This window comes from Elgaria multicarinata, chromosome 8 (assembly GCF_023053635.1).
Source record: "Elgaria multicarinata webbii isolate HBS135686 ecotype San Diego chromosome 8, rElgMul1.1.pri, whole genome shotgun sequence".
Classification (NCBI taxonomy): domain Eukaryota; kingdom Metazoa; phylum Chordata; class Lepidosauria; order Squamata; family Anguidae; genus Elgaria; species Elgaria multicarinata.
This window is the reverse complement of record NC_086178.1, coordinates 7,388,674-7,408,660: the sequence shown is the minus strand read 5'-3', so window position 1 is coordinate 7,408,660 and position 19,987 is coordinate 7,388,674. Positions and strand designations below refer to the sequence as shown.

At 43.9% G+C, this 19,987-nt stretch overlaps 1 protein-coding gene across 1 annotated transcript in view; it reads left to right on the top strand.

The window, feature by feature from the left end:
- The first annotated feature begins 1,387 nt into the window (after positions 1-1,387).
- Positions 1,388-19,987, top strand: part of LOC134402388 (cytochrome P450 2J4-like) — a 33,503-nt gene continuing 14,903 nt past the window's right edge. Inside the window, exons 1-4 of the mRNA XM_063131815.1 lie at positions 1,388-1,671; positions 11,902-12,064; positions 17,934-18,083; positions 19,736-19,896. Of these exons, the coding sequence (XP_062987885.1) occupies positions 1,501-1,671; positions 11,902-12,064; positions 17,934-18,083; positions 19,736-19,896 (645 nt within the window). The 5' untranslated portion in view covers positions 1,388-1,500. The remainder of the gene's footprint in view (positions 1,672-11,901; positions 12,065-17,933; positions 18,084-19,735; positions 19,897-19,987) is intronic.

The window sequence follows — 19,987 nt, the reverse complement described above, 5'->3', positions numbered from 1 at the left end:
CTACTGTTTAAAAAAACACTGGGAAAAGTCCGTTCAAAGACTAAGAAAGAAAAGTTTCCCAGTATCCCAAGTTACTAAGTATCCCGTTTTGCTTACCCCCCCCTCCAACTTTGGGATTGGAGGATGCTTCATTAGGTGATCATGATTGGGAGTTGAATCTGCCTCTCAGCACTTCAAAATGGTACCTCTCCCGCTTTTTTATCCTATTTTTTAAAAAATTATAGCAAGCAAATCGCAGCATGCAAAGTGCTGAAAATAGGCTCAAAATGACCCCCACCCTCGACTCTCTAAGCACAGCAAGTTTCAAATAGATAGCTTGAAAAACAAAAAAAATATCCACTAATCTTTTCTGCAACGCAATCCTACGGGCGAAAAAAATCCAAAATGGCGGGTGGAACGCTCCGCGAAAAGAGAAGCAATTCACTTATGGTCGCTTCCGTTCACCATGCTTCTCCAGCCCCCCAATTCGCTTCTCCTCTGCCTCAGGGAGAGGCGGATCACCCCGGTTCACTGTTGCTTCTCCGATTCTAAGCGAAGTGGATCACACCCCTATCATTTACATACCTTGAAGCTTTTCTTCTAATCTTGCTACAGTAAGGGGGATTTTATTTTCATAGAAATCTCTCATTTTATACCCCTCCTTTGTTTCTATGTTGCATATTGCTCTTGTTCATCTACAGAATCAAAATTTGGATGCAACAAGAATGGAAACAATGGGGATATTTCTGGAATTAATTTATTTTCATATCTTCCCCGCCCCAACCAAACCTGTCCACATGATTTATCTGCTTTGGGAAACTGATCATTTCACTTGCACTTTCTGCCTCACTTTTTCCCACCATGAGCACCCACAGCGATCCAGCCTTCTTCAAGGGAGTCTCCAGTCACTTGTGGTGGGTCCCAATGGGTGAGGGAGAGGTGCTGAAAAGTGCTTGCGTTAATTAAGCCATTAATATATTAAAACCAATATTAAAGTTTAAAACAGTAATTAAGACTGTGTGCAAGCTGGTGGGTTTAGCCCTCAAAGGCTTTGTTAGAAAGCCATGTCTTAATCTGGCGCCGAAATTAAGCCAGCGGCGGCGCCAATCAGGTTTCCATGGGGAGGGTTTTCCACAGCCGGGTGCCACAACGGAGAAAGCCCTCTGTCCCTTTCTAGGCTGCGTGAGTGTAGAATTAGCCAGTTCTTGCTTCTTCTCCACCACCTCTGTAATTTGTATGTAGAACTGCTCAGCCAAATTCACTTCCTTTCAACTATTTAATTGACACAAGTGTTATGTAACCATATAATGGGAGATTGCAATGTTCATGCAAGCAGGGACAGGTTCCTAATTTAACACAGTGCAAGAAATCTCACGGGTTGTGTCCCCCCCCCCCCCATCTTGAATCCCTATATAGCAGGCGTCTGTGTGTCTGAAAAAGGTAAAAACCCAGTGGAGGAATCAGACGTTCCACTTAGATGATCTAGAAACAGACAAAGACGGAGAACAGAAAGGCAGGAGAATGATGTTGACCTGGGAACTCTCACTGATTCTACTAGCGGTTCTTCTGATTCTGTGGTTCCTGAAACAGCTCTGGTCACGCAGGCACTTCCCCCCTGGGCCTCTTCCACTTCCCATCATTGGAAGCATATGGCGAACTGGGACCGGACTCGGTGAAGATATTCTCATTAAGGTACATCTTTCCAAATAAGTACTCAGCTGAATAAGAAACTTCCTGAAGAGAATGAATGGTTGTCTTTCTTTCTAAATCTTTCCAGATAAGTAATCAGCTGAGTAAGAGCCTTCTTGAAGAGAATGGTGAATGGTTTTCTTACTGTGGCAACTGTGCTTTGTTGGTAAAACTGCCATGGGTGAAATGCAATGGGTTTGGGAACTTTTTTAGCAGGGAGGTTTAGTAATACATTTGATCGTCTGTTCTGCAAAAACGCCTGTCATTTCACAGGTATTTTGTATCTTACAGTAAATTTAATTGTACACCGTGTGGTGTAGTGGCTAAAGTGTTGGACTGGGAATTGGGAGATCCGGGTTCTAGTCCCCACTTGGCCATGGAAACCCACTGGGTGACTTTGGGCCAGTCACAGACTCTCAGCCCGACCCACCTCACAGGGTTGTTGTTGTGAGGATAAAAATACAGAGGAGGAGGATTATGCATGCCGCCTTGGGTTCCTTGGAGGAAAGAAGGCAGGATATGAATGTAATAAATAAATATTAACAGTTCCAGTATGGATTTAAATTTTCTCATCATTTCATCCAATATGTGAAGACTCCTCTCCTATTTTTTTTCAGCAATAACAATTTGTTTTATTAGTAAATAAATTTATTAGTAAATTTATTAGTAAATTTATTAGTAAATAAATGCAACCAGTTATATGGCAATTGGGTTGGCCTTATAACTGTTTACATTTATCCTGGTTGTGCTTTTTATACTGTATTTTGTATTTGTGTTTTTAACTTGTTGGTTGTTTTATTATGGTTTTAATTTTTGTGAACCGCCCAGAGAGCTTCAGCTATTGGGCGGTATAGAAATATAAATAATAATAATAATGATAATAATAATAATAATAATAATAATAATAATAATAATAATTTACCATAACAGTGAATGATGCTCAGTGATATACATTTTGGAAGAAATATATAGGAGCTTCAACCCCATTGCAGTGAAAGTAAAAGTAGTCATTTCTGGGAACAGGTGATTTTTTTTCTTGGTTTGTGCTATTGCAACTCTGTTGAGAAATCCCTTTAGGCAAAATGCATATGCTATGCTATGCTATGCTATGCTATGGTTAATTCCAGCTTCAGCAGCATCCTGAATCCAAACTTCACTTCAAAACATGGTTTGAGTCTCTCCTGTTCTCACTTTTAGCCTGTTTTTGTTTTGTTTGCACAGGGAAAGTGCTAATTTCAAACAGGAAAGTCGTGCATTTTTCAAAAGTGCACACTGTTCTTCTAAAGTGTAAAAATGTGCATTTTTATTTGTGCATTTTAAAAATTATGCACTTTAAAAATGTGCATTTTTAAAGCGCACATTTTGCGAACATGAACGCATGTTCACGAATTTGTGAACATTTTCGGAGAACATGCACTCCTGTTCACATTCAAGTTTGGGGTTGCGAACGGGGCATTTTCAAGTGATTTGTGAACTGGAAAAAAAATTCTCATCCGTCTTTACCTGAAGCTGGATGGCTGTGAGTGGTAGAGTGGTGGACCTAAGTTGCGTTTGTTGGCTTAAAGTGGCCTGTGTTGGCACGCTCCTGGGGCCAACCTTCAGGGGCGATTTAGTGCAGAGGGGGAGCACTTTGAGATCATTTGCAATATATGACGTTGTTGCTAATCTGTAGCAACCTTGCAGATTCTCTCGGGAAAAGGCACATTCCTTTCATGCAGTTCCTATGCGGTTCCACTGCTGTGTGCCTTATTCTTCCAGATTAAGTCTGGCATGGTGGGTGTGCCATGGGGGTCTTTCACCTAGATGTGTCCTCGGTCAGTGGGGGCTTCCTGTTTTCTCCCATTGTCGTGCTTTTCTGTCATTCCGCAGTAGCCTGCACAGAGGCCAGGTTCCTGTACTTTCCTTCTCCACCCCTCTGAAATAGATGGTCTGTGTTTAGCTGCCTAATTTTCTAGAATCACTAGATCTCTAAGGGCTTGTCTACACCTAAGGGTGTAGAGGGACGGAGGGGGAGGATTGTGGAATTACCTGCTTCTGCGATCCTTCCCCAGTGTCTTGATGACTGTGCAATGTCCTGGAAGGTAAGAGGGACGTCACAGCCACCATTTTTTAAAAAGAGGAGCTGCGTGCGTGCATGGTAAAAAAAGTGAGTAACCCCCACTGCCAAACTCTGTCCAAACCTCCCCACGCCATCCTAGGGATACCAAAATTGCTTCCACCCCATGCCCATGGGCACAGAGCCACCCCGTCCAGCTCCGTACCCGGAACCGCTACCAGAAGAAAAGTAGAGATGACCCGGGAGCGGCGACGAATGGCCTGAGCTCTTTGGGATGGTCCCAGGACTGCGGAAAAATCAGGAAATCCGCAGTCCCAGATATCCCAGGGAAAGTCCCTGGTCATCCCAGTTTGCCCCTGGGATCATCTGGATGTACAGGGATGACCTGGAGATGATCCTGGGATATATGCATGATGTAGACATGCCTCTGGTCTCTAAATTGCAAAATTTTCTATAGTGCTTTAGTGCTTTGGTGATATACCATGGCTCTCTATGTGTGATATTATATTATTCTATTATTATTATTATTATTATTATTATTATTATTATTATTATTATTATTATTTACATTTCTATACCGCCCCATAGCTGAGGCTCTCAGGGTGGTTTACATAGGATAAAAACACTTAAAAACAATATACACAAATTTAAAATCACAAAAACATACAATTTAAAACCACAAAAACATACAAAAACAAACCCAGGCCCATTACATATTGCTAAATGCCTGGGAGAAGAGAAAAGTCTTGACCCGACGCCAAAAAGATAACAATGTTGGCGCCAGGCGGGCCTCGTCAGGGAGATTGTGCCACAATTGTGGGGCCACCACAGAAAAGGCCCTCTCTCTTGTTGCCATATAGTCCCATCTAGGGACTCGGGAGTGTCATTTCTGTGGAAAAGACTGGCAAGCACACTTGTTGGGAAACTTCCAGATAAAAGGCTCGGCTCCTTTTCTATGAATGCCTGATATCCCTTACAATATAATTCCTTATCCTGAGAAGAGGAAAGAGGTGGGCAGAGTTGACGATGTTCATTTCAATAGGCAGGGCTCCGTTAACCCCACCCCAAAGAAAGGCAGATAAGAGAGGAGTGTGACCTGTGAAAGAGGCTGGTTTGGGAAGGGTCTAGTCCACTTCTTTAAGCTTAGTGTACCACTGACGGACGGAAGCTGATTTCAGGGGAAAGTGGAGAAGAGCTGAAAGTGATCCTCAATGCTTTTCCATTAAGATACCCCCTAGTTGTTCTGCATGGAACTATGACCTGATCGGTGTCCACCTGGAGAAGAGACCTCAATGTGGTGTCCCCATTTCTATGGAACTCCCTACCTCTAAAAGTCAGACAGACACCAACACTATGCTGTTTCTGGTGCCTCCTGAATCATCTTTCCTTCAGGAAGCCTTCCTTGGGGCCATCTTCAAAGCATTTAGTGATTTAGCCATTTGGGCAGTTTAGCGATTTAGAAACTTAGAGAACTAGCCATTCTATAAAATTAGGCAGCCAGAGCATTTACTTTGGAGGGGTGGAAAAGGAAGGGAGAATAAATGACAGTGTGTGGCAAAAAAAAAAAAAAAAAAAAAAAAAACTTGAGCTGTATCTGTGCAGGCTACTGTAAAATGGCAGAAAAGGACAATGATGGGGGAAAACAAGGAGAGGCTCCTGCACACCTTGACCAAGGTCATAGCCAGGTGAAAGGCACACCCCGGGGCATGCCATTATGGTGGATTTAATCTGGAGGAATGAGGCACATAGCAGCTGAACCACATGGGAGCTGCATCAAGGGGGAAATCAGACTAAAAACAGCCTGAGATCTGTCAGAGGAGCCCTTCAACATGCCCCACCAATGTGAGATATTTATTTATTTATTTATTTATTACATTTTTATACCACCCAATAGCCGAAGCTCTCTGGGTAGTTCACAAAAATACGCTATGGTGGGACATGGGGGAGGGCCTTCTCTGTTGTGGCACCCCGGCTGTGGAATGCCCTCCCCCTGGAGGCCCGACTGGCGTCGGCACTGGCTTCATTTCGGCACCAGGTTAAGACATGGCTTTTTAACAGAGCCTTTGATGGCTAAATCCACCAGCCTGCACACTGTCTTGTTTTAATTGGATTTTACCGTTTTAAAATTTCATATTGGTTTTAACATATTAATGGTTTAATTTGTTTTAGAAGTGTATATTTCTTGTCCTGTTTTATATGTATAATTTCCTCTGTACACCGCCCTGAGGTCCTTGTGATATAGGGCGGGATATAAATGTTTTAATTAATAAATAAAAGTACTGTGCAAGCATACACCTTTTTCTGAGGGAATCTGCAGGGATGTTGTGAATTGGCGACAATGTTATGTGTTGCAAATGACCCCCAACTGCTTCCATGCCAAATTAAATAATCCTTTGTAAATCGCCCACAGAGCTTCGGCTATGTGGCAATATATAAATGTAATAAATAAATAAATAAATAAATAAAATGAATCAGCCATGTAGATTCACTGTTTGACTGACCAGCCACAGTTCTATCTGAATTCTATTTCTTTTTGGAAAAAAAGAATTTTAATTTTTAACATGGAGTTTTATTTTTTTAATTTTATATTGTATCTTTTATTGCTTATTGCTCTGGAATCTGTGTAGATGTTGTAAATAAATAAACAAAACTCTGGATTGTTGCCACCCCCACAACCTAGAATTCCGGGTTTACATGTTATTCTGAATAACCCAGGAATGGGTTACTTTCTAAATCAGAGGCGAAGTGGTGAGTGGCAGGAGGCAATGTGCTTGCACACTCCAGCACAGCCCCAAACAATCATAGGTTAATTAATTAACCTATGGTTGGTGTCAGAGTTCTAATAATAATAATAATAATAATAATAATAATAATAATAATAATATATTTATTTATTTCTTACTCGCCTCTCCCTCTGGATCGAGGTGGGCAACAACATCAAATACAAAAATACTATAAAATACATAAAACTGATTAAAAACATATAATACTAGGGTGACCATATGAAAAGGAGGACCGGGCTCCTGTACCTTTAACAGTTGTATTGAAAAGGGAATTTCAGCAGGTGTCATTTGTATATATGGGGAACCTGGTGAAATGCCCTCTTCATCACAACAGTTCAAGCTGCAGGTGCCCTGCCCTCTTTTGAATCTGGTCACTCTAGTATAGCTCCTGTAGCTTGAACTGTTGTGATGAAGAGGGAATTTCACCAGGTTCTCCATCTATACGAATGACATCTGCTGAAATTTCATTTTCAATACAACTGTCAAAGATACAGGAGCCCTGTCCTCCTTGTCATATGGTCACCCTAACTAATTAATTATTAAAATAACAGCCGGACATCTTAAAATTTTAGCTTTATTAAATTCAGAAAGACTGCTAAGTTGGCGAATGTCTCCTGGCAGGCCATTCCACAGTCTGGGAGTGGCAGAAGAGAAGGTCCTCTGGGTAATGGTTGTCAGCTTAGTTATCGCTGACTGAAGTAAATTCTTCCCAGAGGACCTGAGTGTGCGGATCTGGACCCCTAAGCAACTCCTTAAGGATCTCTGCTTCCTTAAGAGCCCCACTATCCTTATTTTTACCTTCCCTTTCCCAGTAATATGTGATTTAAACTATAGATGTAGGGTGATTGACATTCCATTTACTTGAGGTTAACACAACAGTTTACTAATATATCAAAACAAGCAAATTACAATAAAAAGGTATTTAGTCAATAGAGCTGAGTGATACAAAGGCATTAAAAGAAAATAAAAGTTTCAAAAGAGCAAGTCCTTCACCCTAAGCTGCACTTAGCCTTTTCAGCTGCTTCTTTCTGCTCCTGCCTCATGCTCTGGACTTTCCCTGGCTCTTTTCTGGTCCTTCCTCTCTGATTGGCTCTCTCCGTTTTATCCCCTCTTTTCCCCAAAACCAAAAGTGGAAACTTAACTGGAGAAATGAAACTTAATCAGGGAATTAATCTTAACCAGAGAAATGCAAGTACTCATCTCAGGGATATCCCCTCCCAACAGTAAAAAAACCACACACACCCCAAAATCTGCCAAGCCTCTGAGCCTGACTCTATTACCTTGCCTCTATAGGCACAAACTTTAACAATTTGTCATTACAGGTTGGTCTTATGCTGCCCTGGAGCAAGTGCAGATAATTTCCCAATGAGAGAGAAATTGGGTGTGTCCAGAAAAACCTGTACTGATTATTTTTGTATACAAGCCAATTCTGTCTATGTATTAGCGCCTTCAGCTCTTTCTGAGGCATGAGTGGGATGGGTATGACTGATAAGGGCAATGCCGAGTTGAAACCCTGAACCTTTTTCATCTGCCAGACAGCTTGGTAAGAACTGGAATAATTAACAATTGCACACACACACATACACCCCGCCCTGTGGTCCCCAAGACTGCTGTTCAGAAGAATGCTACCTCTGCCACCGAATGTAACATAGAGCGACCAGCCTTTTGTTAAAAGACTCAAAAGGCTCATGGGTCCTACTGCTATTGATCTTATCAATCTCACATGTGTCTGACAAACAGCTGATACATAGACAGAATTGGGTTGACTAAAAAAAGAAGAAGCTGTACAGGTTTTTATTTTATTTATTTACTTATTAAAACATTTGTCTCCCACCCTATATCACTAGAAACTCAGGGCGGTGTACAGCTAAAATGATACAACAGTTTTTTCTGCACACACCCCATATAAACTAATGTCTGGGGCATGGCTGCCCAAGAACCAAGATGCCATCTTGAGCATTGCAGTTGAGTAACTCTACACCCATGCGTCTGCTTTCACAAATCTGTTTTAGAATCACCAGGGCTGGGTTGTGTCTGGCAATGGGAAATAATTTTTTTTCCCCAGTTCATATTTTGATAAGAACTTCTGAATTTCACATTTTCTGAATCAACATGTGCCTCCGAATGCAGTTATCCCATCTCAACAAAATTGAGGACAGCCCGGTCCATGAATGACAATTGCCTGATTCAGGCGACTGGCTGCAGCATAACGTGTTGCTTAGGGTGACCATAAGAAAAGGAAGACAGGGCTCCTGTGCCTTTAACCATTGTATAGAAAAGGGAATTTCAGCAGTTGTCATTTGTATGCATGCAGTACCGGGTGAAATTCCCTCTCCCTCACAACAGTTAAAGCTGCAGGAGCCTTGCCCTCTTTTATAGCTGGTCAAGAGGGCAGGGTTCCTGCAGCGTTAACTATTGTGATGAAGTGGGAATTTCACCCGGTACTGCATGCATACAAATGACACCTGCTGTCGTGTTCAATGCCTGTTCCCTCTGGCATTCGCATGTGCTGGCAAGCTGACACAAGACACTCACATCACTGAGACTTCTTTTATCGAGGAAATCACATGGTAGACCAGCTTAATGGTTACAGAGTCTCCAAAACACACTTAAAGCTGAACGATGGTTAGGAAGCTTTAGGCTCTTTTTTCCTGAAACGATCCTTAAGTCAAACACTCGGAGAGGTGTGTGTGAATAGGATACGCCAATAATAGCTTTGAGCTTTTCCAGACGCTGCATACACTGGTTCCTCAAAGGGACCTGGCCAATCTCCTACAAACAACATCCCAGGAAAGGTTGCTCTGAGCCACCAGAGCCGGGCAGAGAGATCTGTCGCACACTTGTCAGTCTCAGCCTACCACTACTGAGCTGAGCCCGTTACCACGAAAGGTTAAGCCTCAGGCCCAGGAGTCCTATCCTTCTGCTAAGGACTGGGGACTCCTTGCCACCTGAGTCTGGGCACGAGCACAGAATCCACAGCATATGCAAGTCAAAGCCTCACTACTTTTCATGGCACAGTTCTTAGATATCCAAAGTCCAAATAGCAAAGCGTCCACGTGCAGAGTGCTTTCAAAGTCCCAAGCGGAGATGGAAACCAAAGCAGGAGGGAGGTCAGGCGTTGCATCAAGAGATAAAACCTAGCAACGCTTTTTCAGCTTTGCACCAGCCTTTAAGGCCTATTCAAAGACACTTGACAGACAGGTCCTCTGACCTGTAAACCATGCCCACGTGCCAAGAGAGCAGGATGTCACAATCCTCTTCGAAGAGCGGACCCCACTTTTTCCAGAAAACTCTGAAATTCCCAGGGAACCAACTGCTTCAAGGCTGAGGCAAAGGAGTGAACCAGCTACTCCCATGGGAACTGCTTACAGAGATAAGCTTGCAAGAGACATCTGGCATTCTCAAACCATTTCCTAATAAATTGAAGAAACAGTAACAATCTCAGATATGCAGATGACACCACTTTGATGGCTGAAAGTGAGGAGGAGCTGAGGAGCCTTATGACGAAGGGGAAAGAAGAAAGTGCAAAAGCCGGGTTGCAGTTAAACCTCAAAAAAACCAAGATTATGGCAACCAGCTTGATTGATAACTGGCAAATAGAGGGAGAAAACGTGGAGGCAGTGGCAGACTTTGTATTTCTGGGCGCAAAGATTACTGCAGACGCTGACTGCAGCCAGGAAATCAGAAGACGTTGACTTCTTGGGAGGAGAGCAATGACAAATCTTGATAAAACAGTTCAGAGCAGAGACACCACACTGACAACAAAGGTCCGCATAGTTAAAGCAATGGTATTCCCCGTAGTAACCTATGGCTGCGAGAGCTGGACCATAGAATCATAGAATCATAGAATAGCAGAGTTGGAAGGGGCCTACAAGGCCATCGAGTCCAACCCCCTGCTCAATGCAGGAATCCACCCTAAAGTAGGGTGACCATATGAAAAGGAGGACAGGGCTACTGTATCTTTAACAGTTGCATTGACAAGGAAATTTTAGCAGGTATCATTTGTATATATGGGGAACCTGGTGAAATTTCCTCTTCATCACAACAGTTAAAGTTGCAGGTGCCCTGCCCTCTTTCAAATCTGGTCACTCTAGCATAGCTCCTGCAGCCTTAAGTGTTGTGATGAAGAGGGAATTTCACCAGGTTCTCCATATATACAAATGACACCTGCTGAAATTCCTTTTCTATGCAACTGTTCAAGATACAGGAGCCCTGTCCTCCTTTTCATATGGCCTAACCCTAAAGCATCCCTGACAGATGGTTGTCCAGCTGCCTCTTGAAGGCCTCTAGTGTAGGAGAGTTCACAACCTCCCTAGGTATAAGGAAAGCTGAGCGAGGGAAGATAAATGCTTTTGAACTGTGGTGTTGGAGGAGAATTCTGAGAGTGCCTTGGACTGCAAGAAGATCAAACCAGTCCATACTCCAAGAAATAAAGCCAGACTGCTCACTTGATGGAATGATACTAAAGGCAAAACTGAAGTACTTTGGCCACATAATGAGAAGACAGGACACCCTGGAGAAGAGGCTGATGCTAGGGAAAGTGGAAGGCAAAAGGAAGAGGGGCCGACCAAGGGCAAGATGGATGGATGATATTCTGGAGGTGACAGACTTGACCTTGGGGGAGCTGGAGGTGGCGACGGCCGACAGAAAGCTCTGGTGTGGGCTGGTCCATGAAGTCACGAAGAGACGGAAGCGACTGAATGAATAAACAACACCACAGGACCTATACCTGACACCTGCAGAAAATCCCATTTCCATACAACTGTTAAAGATACAGAAGCCCTGTCCTCCTTTCCATAGGGTCACCCTAATGTTGCTACTACCCAACAGTGCCCTGTTTTGTCTGCATTTGGTTTAATTGTGCTGTATTTGGTGGAAAATTAACTCCTTTGATGCTGTTGTTTCTTTTGGTTTGCTATATTTTGAAATTTTCCTTTTATTCTTAAGTCTTTTAGGGCCTGTTCAGGCAACATGTTAAGCCACGGTTAAACCGCTAACCCTTTTGTAGTAAATGGTTAGTGAGCATGTTTCAACCATAGTTATGTAGCCACCATGGTTAGGAATGGTTCACATGACATGCTAAGCCATAATGTTTAGCTCAAAATGTTTAACCACCGTAGCTTAGCATGTCATCTGAACAGGGTCTTAGAATCTTTCTAAGCTGCTTTGTAAGGACAGTGTACCCTAAAAAGCATTTTAAAAACCTAAATAAATAAATAAAAAGCAGGAACCTGTAATGGAAGAGAAGAGCAGGAGGGAGACCAGGCAGAGAGGAGAATTACACCTCGCTAGATGCTGCAGAGCTGAGGAAGGCTGAAGTTCAGACATTACCTTGGTACAATGTGCTTAATTTGAATGCAAAATTTCTTGTCTCTCTTTTGATCCAATTGTTAGTTGGCTAAGCAATATGGAAACATTTACACGATATGGATAGGACATTATCCTATAGTGATACTGTCTGGATACCAAGCCGTAAAAGAAGGTCTGATCAAATATTCAGAAGAATTCTCTGGACGACCAGTGACCAATTTCTTTAAACAGACATTAAAAAGAAAAGGTAAGTTGTGGGAATAGTGTGGGGTTATACTGCCCCCCCCGCCCCCGCCCTCCATGGTGTTGATGTAATGCAGAAACATCCTAAAGGGAATAAGGAAACGTCTGCTTTATCAGTCATCTGGAGTTTGCTCCAGCGGGTGAATTCTCAAACTCACCAACGCACTGCATTTGTGAAATTTGCCATGAGGCATTGAGATAAGAAGTTAACAAGAGCCATGCTGGTTCATGCTAAAGGCATATACGGTCTAGAATTCTGTTCTCACAGTGGTCAACCAGGTACCTGTGGGAAGCCCGCAAGCAGGACAAGAATGCAATAGCACCCTGCTGCTCATGTTTCCAAGCGACTGATACCACAATACGTACCATCCCTGACACTGAACTATCAGGTATGCTTCCACGATTTCCACCTCCATTTCATTAGCACGTCAAGTGCTGGTCATTTTCACGTGTGTGCATTGTTGCGCTATTTCGCCTTATTTACCTTTTCGCCGGCGGTGGCTCGCGCTTCCTGGTATCGCCGCCCCACCCCTTCTCCTTCCCCCTCCAGTTCATTGGTTCTTGTGGTTGATGGACATTCTGATGGACGTGAGTGCCTTCCCCCCCCTCACTCTGTTTTGGTTGTCTAATGTTTAGCAATTTAGTGTTTCATTGGCTGGGCACCTCATACAGCGGACAAAAAGAAAGAGAGGGAAGTTGAAATGGGTGGACGATAGAGCAATGAGAGTGGGGTTGGAGCAGCAAAACTCTGTTCAACTGACTTAGCGCACTGGAATCATAGAATCATAGAATAGCAGAGTTGGAAGGGGGCTACAAGGCCATCGAGTCCAACGCCCTGCTCAATGCAGGAATCCACCCTAAAGCATCCCTGACAGATGGTTGTCCAGCTGCCTCTTGAAGGCCTCTAGGGTGGGAGAGCCCACAACCTCCCTAGGTAACTGATTCCATTGTCGTACTGCTCTAACAGTCAGGAAGTTTTTCCTGGTGTCCAGCTGGAATCTGGCTTCCTTTAACTTGAGCCCGTTATTCCGTATCCTGCACTCTGGGGGGATCGAGAAGAGATCCTGGCCCTCCTCTGTGTGACAAGCTTTCAAGTATTGGAAGAGTGCTATCATGTCTCCCCTCAATCTTCTCTTCTCCAGGCTAAACATGCCCAGTTCTTTCAGTCTCTCTTCATAGGGCTTTGTTTCCAGACCCCTGATCCTCCTGGTTGCCCTCCTTTGAACATGCTCCAGCTTGTCTGCGTCCTTCTTGAATTGTGGAGCCCAGAACTGGACACAATACTCTAGATGAGGCCTAACCAGGGGCGAATAGAGAGGAACCAGTAGCTCACGTGATTTGGATGCTATACTTCTATTAATGCAGCCCAAAATAGCATTTGCCTTTCTTGCAGCCATATCGCACTGTTGGCTCATATTCAGCTTGTGATGTACAACAATTCCAAGATCCTTCTCGTTTGTAGTATTGCTGAGCCAAGTATCCCCCATCTTGTAACTGTACATTTTATTTCTATTTCCTAGACGTAGAACTTAGCATTTATCCCTATTAAATGTCATTCTGTTGTTTTCAGCCCAGCACTCCAGCCTATCAAGATCACTTTGAAGTTTGTTTCTATCTTCCAGGGTATTAGCTATCCCTCCCAATTTTGTGTCATCTGCAAATTTGATAAGCGTTCCCTGCACCTCCTCGTCCAAATCATTAATAAAAATGTTGAAGAGCACTGGGCCCAGGACTGAGCCCTGCGGTACCCCACTCGTTGCCTCTCCCCAGTTTGAGAAGGTTCCATTGATAAGTACTCTTTGAGTCCGATTCTGTAGCCAACTGTGAATCCACCTAATAGTTGTTCCATCTAGCCCACTTTTAGCTAGTTTGTTAATCAGAATGTCATGTGGTACTTTGTCAAAAGCTTTGCTGAAGTCAAGATATATGACGTCCACAGCAGATGGAGAAGAACCGCCCCCGCCCTCCTCTTTCATTAGCAAGACCGCCCTTCAACACAACATGCCCTCAAAAAGGGACATTCTGTGACATAATGTAAGAACGGCAATACAGGGGGTCAGAAGGGCAGTTTTATTCCACATGGAGAAAAAATACCACACTTTCCCCACCCCAGAAAAACATGGGAACGGAGGGGAAGAGGTGAGATATATTGGAATATGTTGGTCTAATATTTACAACCTTATTTTAGTTATTGCCAGACTGGGCTTCTGGCCAATAACCTTATAACAGAGTTTTGCAGCGGTTTCCAGCAAACTCAGCACAGACACAGATTAAGACTGAGACTTTCAGTAGGTTTAAAGAAACCTTTACTGGCATATAAAAATATAATTTAGTTATGGCAACCACAAATACTTACATACGGTCAGTCAATACAGCTCTGATACATAGATGGAGTGAGTGAGTTATACATGTACATGGGAATACAATCCTTTTTATAGGCTAACTGTACAATGATGCAACTGCTTGCAATCCCTTAATTGAAACAATCAAGTCACCAATTATTCAATCATGACATCAATGTCCAGGTGCAACGTTGACCTTTAAGTTTTCTGCTGAGTCTTCTGATTCCTCCAACTCTTCAGCAATTAGTAAATCCCTGGAAACATATCCAGGATCCATTCCAGGATCCAACAAGATGACTGCAGGATGTGAGTGTCACAGGGCAGAACATTAAACAGTAAACAAGACAGGATGAAAGTGTGATAAAAAACTGGTGTGATGGAGCCTGCAGCCATTGAGAGCCCTATTATCCATGAATTTGTCTAATCCCTCTTTAAAGCTATCGAAGTTAATTGCTATCACCACATCTTGTTGATGCAAATTTCGTAGCTTAACTATGCACTATGTCAAGTCATACTTCTTTTATCAGTCCTGAATCTTCTACCACACAACTTTGTTGGATGATTCCAGATTCTAGTATCATGAGATATCCCAATCAATTTGGTTTTATTCACTTCTATTATGTCCTTCCTTCATTCACCATTTTTTTTTCTAAGCTAAAAAGGGCACTCACTCCAGTCCCTTGATCATTTTGTTAGTCTTTTTCTGCACCTTTTCCAACTCTACACTATCTGTTCTTAGGTCTGGTGACTGTGCTCCAAGTGTGGTCACATCATAAATTTGTATAAGGGCATTTAAAAATGTATTAGAAACCATACCACAAGCACTTCTGATAATAGGGTGAAGAGGCCCTCACAGTCTGAAATCAGCGAGTGTCGTGTTAGCAGTTACAGCATGCAGGACAGTGGCCTAAGCATCAATGGCCGTGTGGTGACTGTGGACTAATAGATATAAAAATGAAGTTGAAATCAGCCCAATTCAGAGTTGTCACAACATCAGGCAGGTGTGTAGCTTGAGACCCATAGTCTCTGACTCAAACTCCCCCTGAGTAGAGTTGGCCTCCCAATATAGTGAGTATTGAGTATGACTGGATAGGGACCAAATTCTATTATTTGATATCTGTGATTTCATGGAATCATAGAATCATAGAATAGCAGAGTTGGAAGGGGCCTACAAGGTCATCGAGTCCAACCCCCTGCTCAATGCAGGAATCCGCCCTACAGCATCCCTGACAGATGGTTGTCCAGCTGCCTCTTGAAGGCCTCTAGTGTGGGGGAGGCCACAGCCTCACCAGGCAACTGATTCCATTGTCGTACTGCTCTAACAGTCAGGAAGTTTTTCCTGATGTCCAGCTGGAATCTGGCTTCCTTTAACTTGAGCCCGTTATTCCGTGTCCTGCACTCTGGGAAGATCGAGAAGAGATTCTGGCCCTCCTCTGTTTGACAACCTTTTAAGTATTTGAAGGGTGCTATCATGTCTCCCCTCAATCTTCTCTTCTCCAGGCTAAACAGGCCCAGTTCTTTCAGTCTCTCTTCATAGGGCTTTGTTTCCAGACCCCTGATCATCCTGGTTGCCCTCCTCTGGACACGCTCCAGCTTGTCTGCGTCCTTCTTGAATTGTGGAGCCCAGAACTGGACGCAATACTCTAGATGAGGCCTAAATAGGGTCGAATAGAGAGGAACCAGTACCTCACATGATTTGGAAGCTGTACTTCTACTAATGCAGCCCAAAATAGCATTTGCCTTGCAGCCATATCGCCCTGTTGGCTCATATTCAGGTTGCAATCTACAACAATTCCAAGATCCTTCTCATTTGTAGTATTGCTGAGCCAAGTATCCCCCATCTTGTAACTGTGCCTTTAGTTTGATGGGCAAATTCTATATATGCTATTGGTGCAATCAACCAATAAAAAAAAAGTTAGTAGAGCTCTTGTGTCCAACCAGAGCCAGTGTGGTGTAGTGGCTAAAGTGTTAGACTGGGAGTTGGGAGATCTGGTTTCTAGTCCCCACTCGGCCATGGAAACCCACTGGGTGACTTTGGGTTAGTCACAGGACTCTCAGCCCAACCCACCTCACAGGGTTGTTGTTGTGAGGATAAAATGGAGAGGAGGAGGATTATGTACGCCACCTTGGTTTCCTTGGAGGAAGAAAGGCAGGATATAAATACAATAATAATAAGCTCTTTTACATCCCACAACTGATTGGGGTTGATCACCCAATATCAGACGGTTTTGGTCACATTGGCCATTGTGTCAAAACAAAATGCTCATCTCGACGGACCCTTGGTTTGATCCAGCATGGCTCTTGTGTTCTTAAGGTAATTATTTGTATGAGCTGTCTGGCAGCAAAGAAAGACTGCTTTCTGGCAGAAGGTAGAGCAAAAGACGGATTGAGGCATGTTCTCCGAATGGGGGGTCAATCCTTTGCTTCTGACTGAAGATGAGCACGGCCTTTGTTTTCTGCTCTTCTACACTGAGAATAGCTCCACACATTAATTTTCATGTCGGAAACTCTCGTGTTACACTTATGTAAATATGAAGCTTGTGTTCATCACATAAAAGGTGTGTAGTCACATCTTCAGTATGATTGTATGCACCTGTCTGGGACATAGCACAATCAGGGTTCTGAGACAGGTATAGACTGGTGTTTAAAGATATGGAAATACTCATGTATTTTGTGATATGTACACATTTAGTCTTTGTTGCAGGAATTGCTAATGTACCGTGATAGCAGTTTCCCCCCAGCAGTTAAGCATCTGCAGAGCTGCCTGGTGATGGGACTTTTGTGTGACGCTGTAAACTGAAGCATGGGGGAGAAATGTGTTGCGTGAAACAGCCACAAAGGTTTCAGTGCTAAAGGATGCTAAATGTTCCACCGGTAAAAGTGAATGAGGACCTATAAGAGACAGTGCCTGCCAGTTTCAGAGAAATAACACTACACAGATTCTCCAACAGGCTTCCAGTGGTTTGGTTTGAGGGGAGCAGTTCTTGGGGCATGACCACATGATGCACAGGGGACCCCGGGGGAAGGGAGGGACGAGTCGGGATAACCGGGATAAAAGTTGGATAACCAGGATGGCTTAATCCCGATTTTTCCCACGGATCGTCCTGAAACCACAGGATGTGTGGGCGGCTGTCTCAGTTTCTTCCTGCCTCCTCAAGAGCTTGGTGCCCATCAGGAATGGGAGGAGGGAGCGGGATATCTATCTATCTATCTATCTATCTATCTATCTATCTATCTATCTATCTCCTACCTTTATCTCAGGAGTGCTCGTGCGCTCTTTTTCGATAAAAAAACAAAACAAAATGGCAGGCGTGACATCATCTTCCTCCCAGGACATTGCGGCTGTGTGTGGACTGAGGGGGAGGATCTCGTGTTCCTCCCCCTCCCCTCCCTACCTCTAGACATGCCCTTGGATGCATAGAGATGAATGGGACCACACTTGCCATTTTCTATGGTGTAAATCTAAATTGTTGTAAATGTTTCTTCTGTTTTGGCAAGCAGCTCTTTCTCATTGATTCTTGATGGCCTCAGGTCTTGTGCTTTCAAACGGTCACACCTGGAAGCAGCAGAGAAAGTTTGGTGTAGTGACTATGCGGAAGCTGGGACTGGGGAAGAAAGGCATGGAGCAGCAAATAAAAGAGGAAGCCCACTGGCTCGTGGACACTTTTGCACGTGCAAAAGGTATGTCATATTAGGAGAATATGCAGGTATATATCCCATGTTGCAGAAGAGCTATGCTGGGCCCATCTGCTACAGCATTCTGTTCACTCAGTGGCCAATGAGAAAACAATAAGCAGGACATGAGTGCAACACCACACTCCTGCCTATGTTCCCCAGCAACTGGTGAGGCTTACTGCCTCTAATATTGGAGGTACCACATAGCCATCAGGACTAGTAGCCACTGATAGTCGAGTTTCTAGAGGAGGAGGCTATCTCCCCCCTTTGAAGTCATTCGAATCAGTGATGACTATGAGCATCATCAGACGGGGGGATTTTCACATGTCCATACTGTTGCTCTGGCCTCCTGCTGCTGTTCCACAACAGCGACGATCTCTTTACGCAGGGAGAGAAAGAGGAAGAAGCAACAACCATGTGGCCCATTCAGTGGGCATTTTTATTGAGCTGCTTTTCCTGCACATGGCAGCAAGTTTCGTTTTTTTTAAAAAAGTCATATTTTCCAGGTCTTTTTTTGCAATGGAAAAATGAGCGGAAGGAGTGGGAGGTGCACGGGAGGTGGACAGTGTTGTCTAAAGGATGTGCGAAAAACCGTGGGTGAGCAGTAACAAATGTGCAAAAAAATGTAGGGCTGGGCACGGACCCCCCCCAAACCGCTTCGTGGCCCAATCCGAAACTTCCGGATCGGGACCAAACCCCTTCGGGTTGATCCAACCCTCCCCTGCTCCACTCCACGAAGTGAGATCTGGAGGGGCAGACCAAGATTTTGCCCCCTTCTTTACTTTCCTCCGCGGTGGATGGCGGAGGCAGGTAAGTGGGGAAGGGGGTACAAAATGGGGGCTGAATAAGCCCCCCTCCCCCTGCCCCCTTACCTGGCTCTGCCACCATCACCGCACAGACTGCCTCCTCCCCCAACACTTACCTGCCTCTGTCGCGGTCTGGCGGCAGCTTCAACTGAGGCCAGTTGAAGCTGCCGCTGGACCACGACAGAAACAAGTAAGCCCTTCTCCTGCCCCCTTACCTGGCTCCACCGCCATTGCTGCATGGACTGCATCGTCATCATCAGGTGAGCCCCCTCCCCCCAACTTACCTGTGTTCGGAGCTCTGGATAGAGGCGAACCGCTTCGCCTCAATCCGCAGCTCCCCCGACCTGATTCGGATCTGCCTTTGACGGAGGCGAATTGGGCCACTCCACTCCCGCTTCTATGACCCAAAACGTAGCCCTAATAAAATGCACATCTGATGATCCCATACATTGCAAATTCCATAGTTTAATTAATTTAGCTGTCCTGACTGTCCACCAATCAGCTTCATGAGAGGGAGAAAAATGTCTTCCTATCTGCATTTTCCACACCAGGCATAATTTTGTACCCCTCTGTCAGGTCTCCCCTTAGCCTCTTTTTTTCCAAGCCAAACAATCCCAACTGTTGTAACTTTCTCTCATAGGGGAGATGTGCCAGTCTCTTGAATATTTTAGTTGCCTTTTTCTGTTCATGCATATTTTGTAATAGAAATTCCTCAATTTTTAGTTTTACTTGTATTTGAATATAAACAAAAAATTGTAGTCAATCCCAACATTCTCCCCAGCTCCGTTGTGAAATCCCACTTTCAGTCAAGGCTGAATAGTATTAATATGACTGTACATTCCTTCTTTGCAGGACAGCCACTTGATCCTCTGTTACCTATCATGAATGCTGTCTCCAGAGTGATCTGCGTGTTGTCTTTTGGATACCGACTTTCTCTTGAAGATGAAAAGTTCCGGGAAATTATAGAAGCCGTTGAATTTATCCTAAAATATTGCACCACCGTTGTTCATTTTGTGAGTTGTCTATTTATTTCCTCCTGGGTCAGAGAGTCCCTAACATGAAATCAGCTTTCACTGAAATTTTACTGTAGTTAGAATGCTAGAT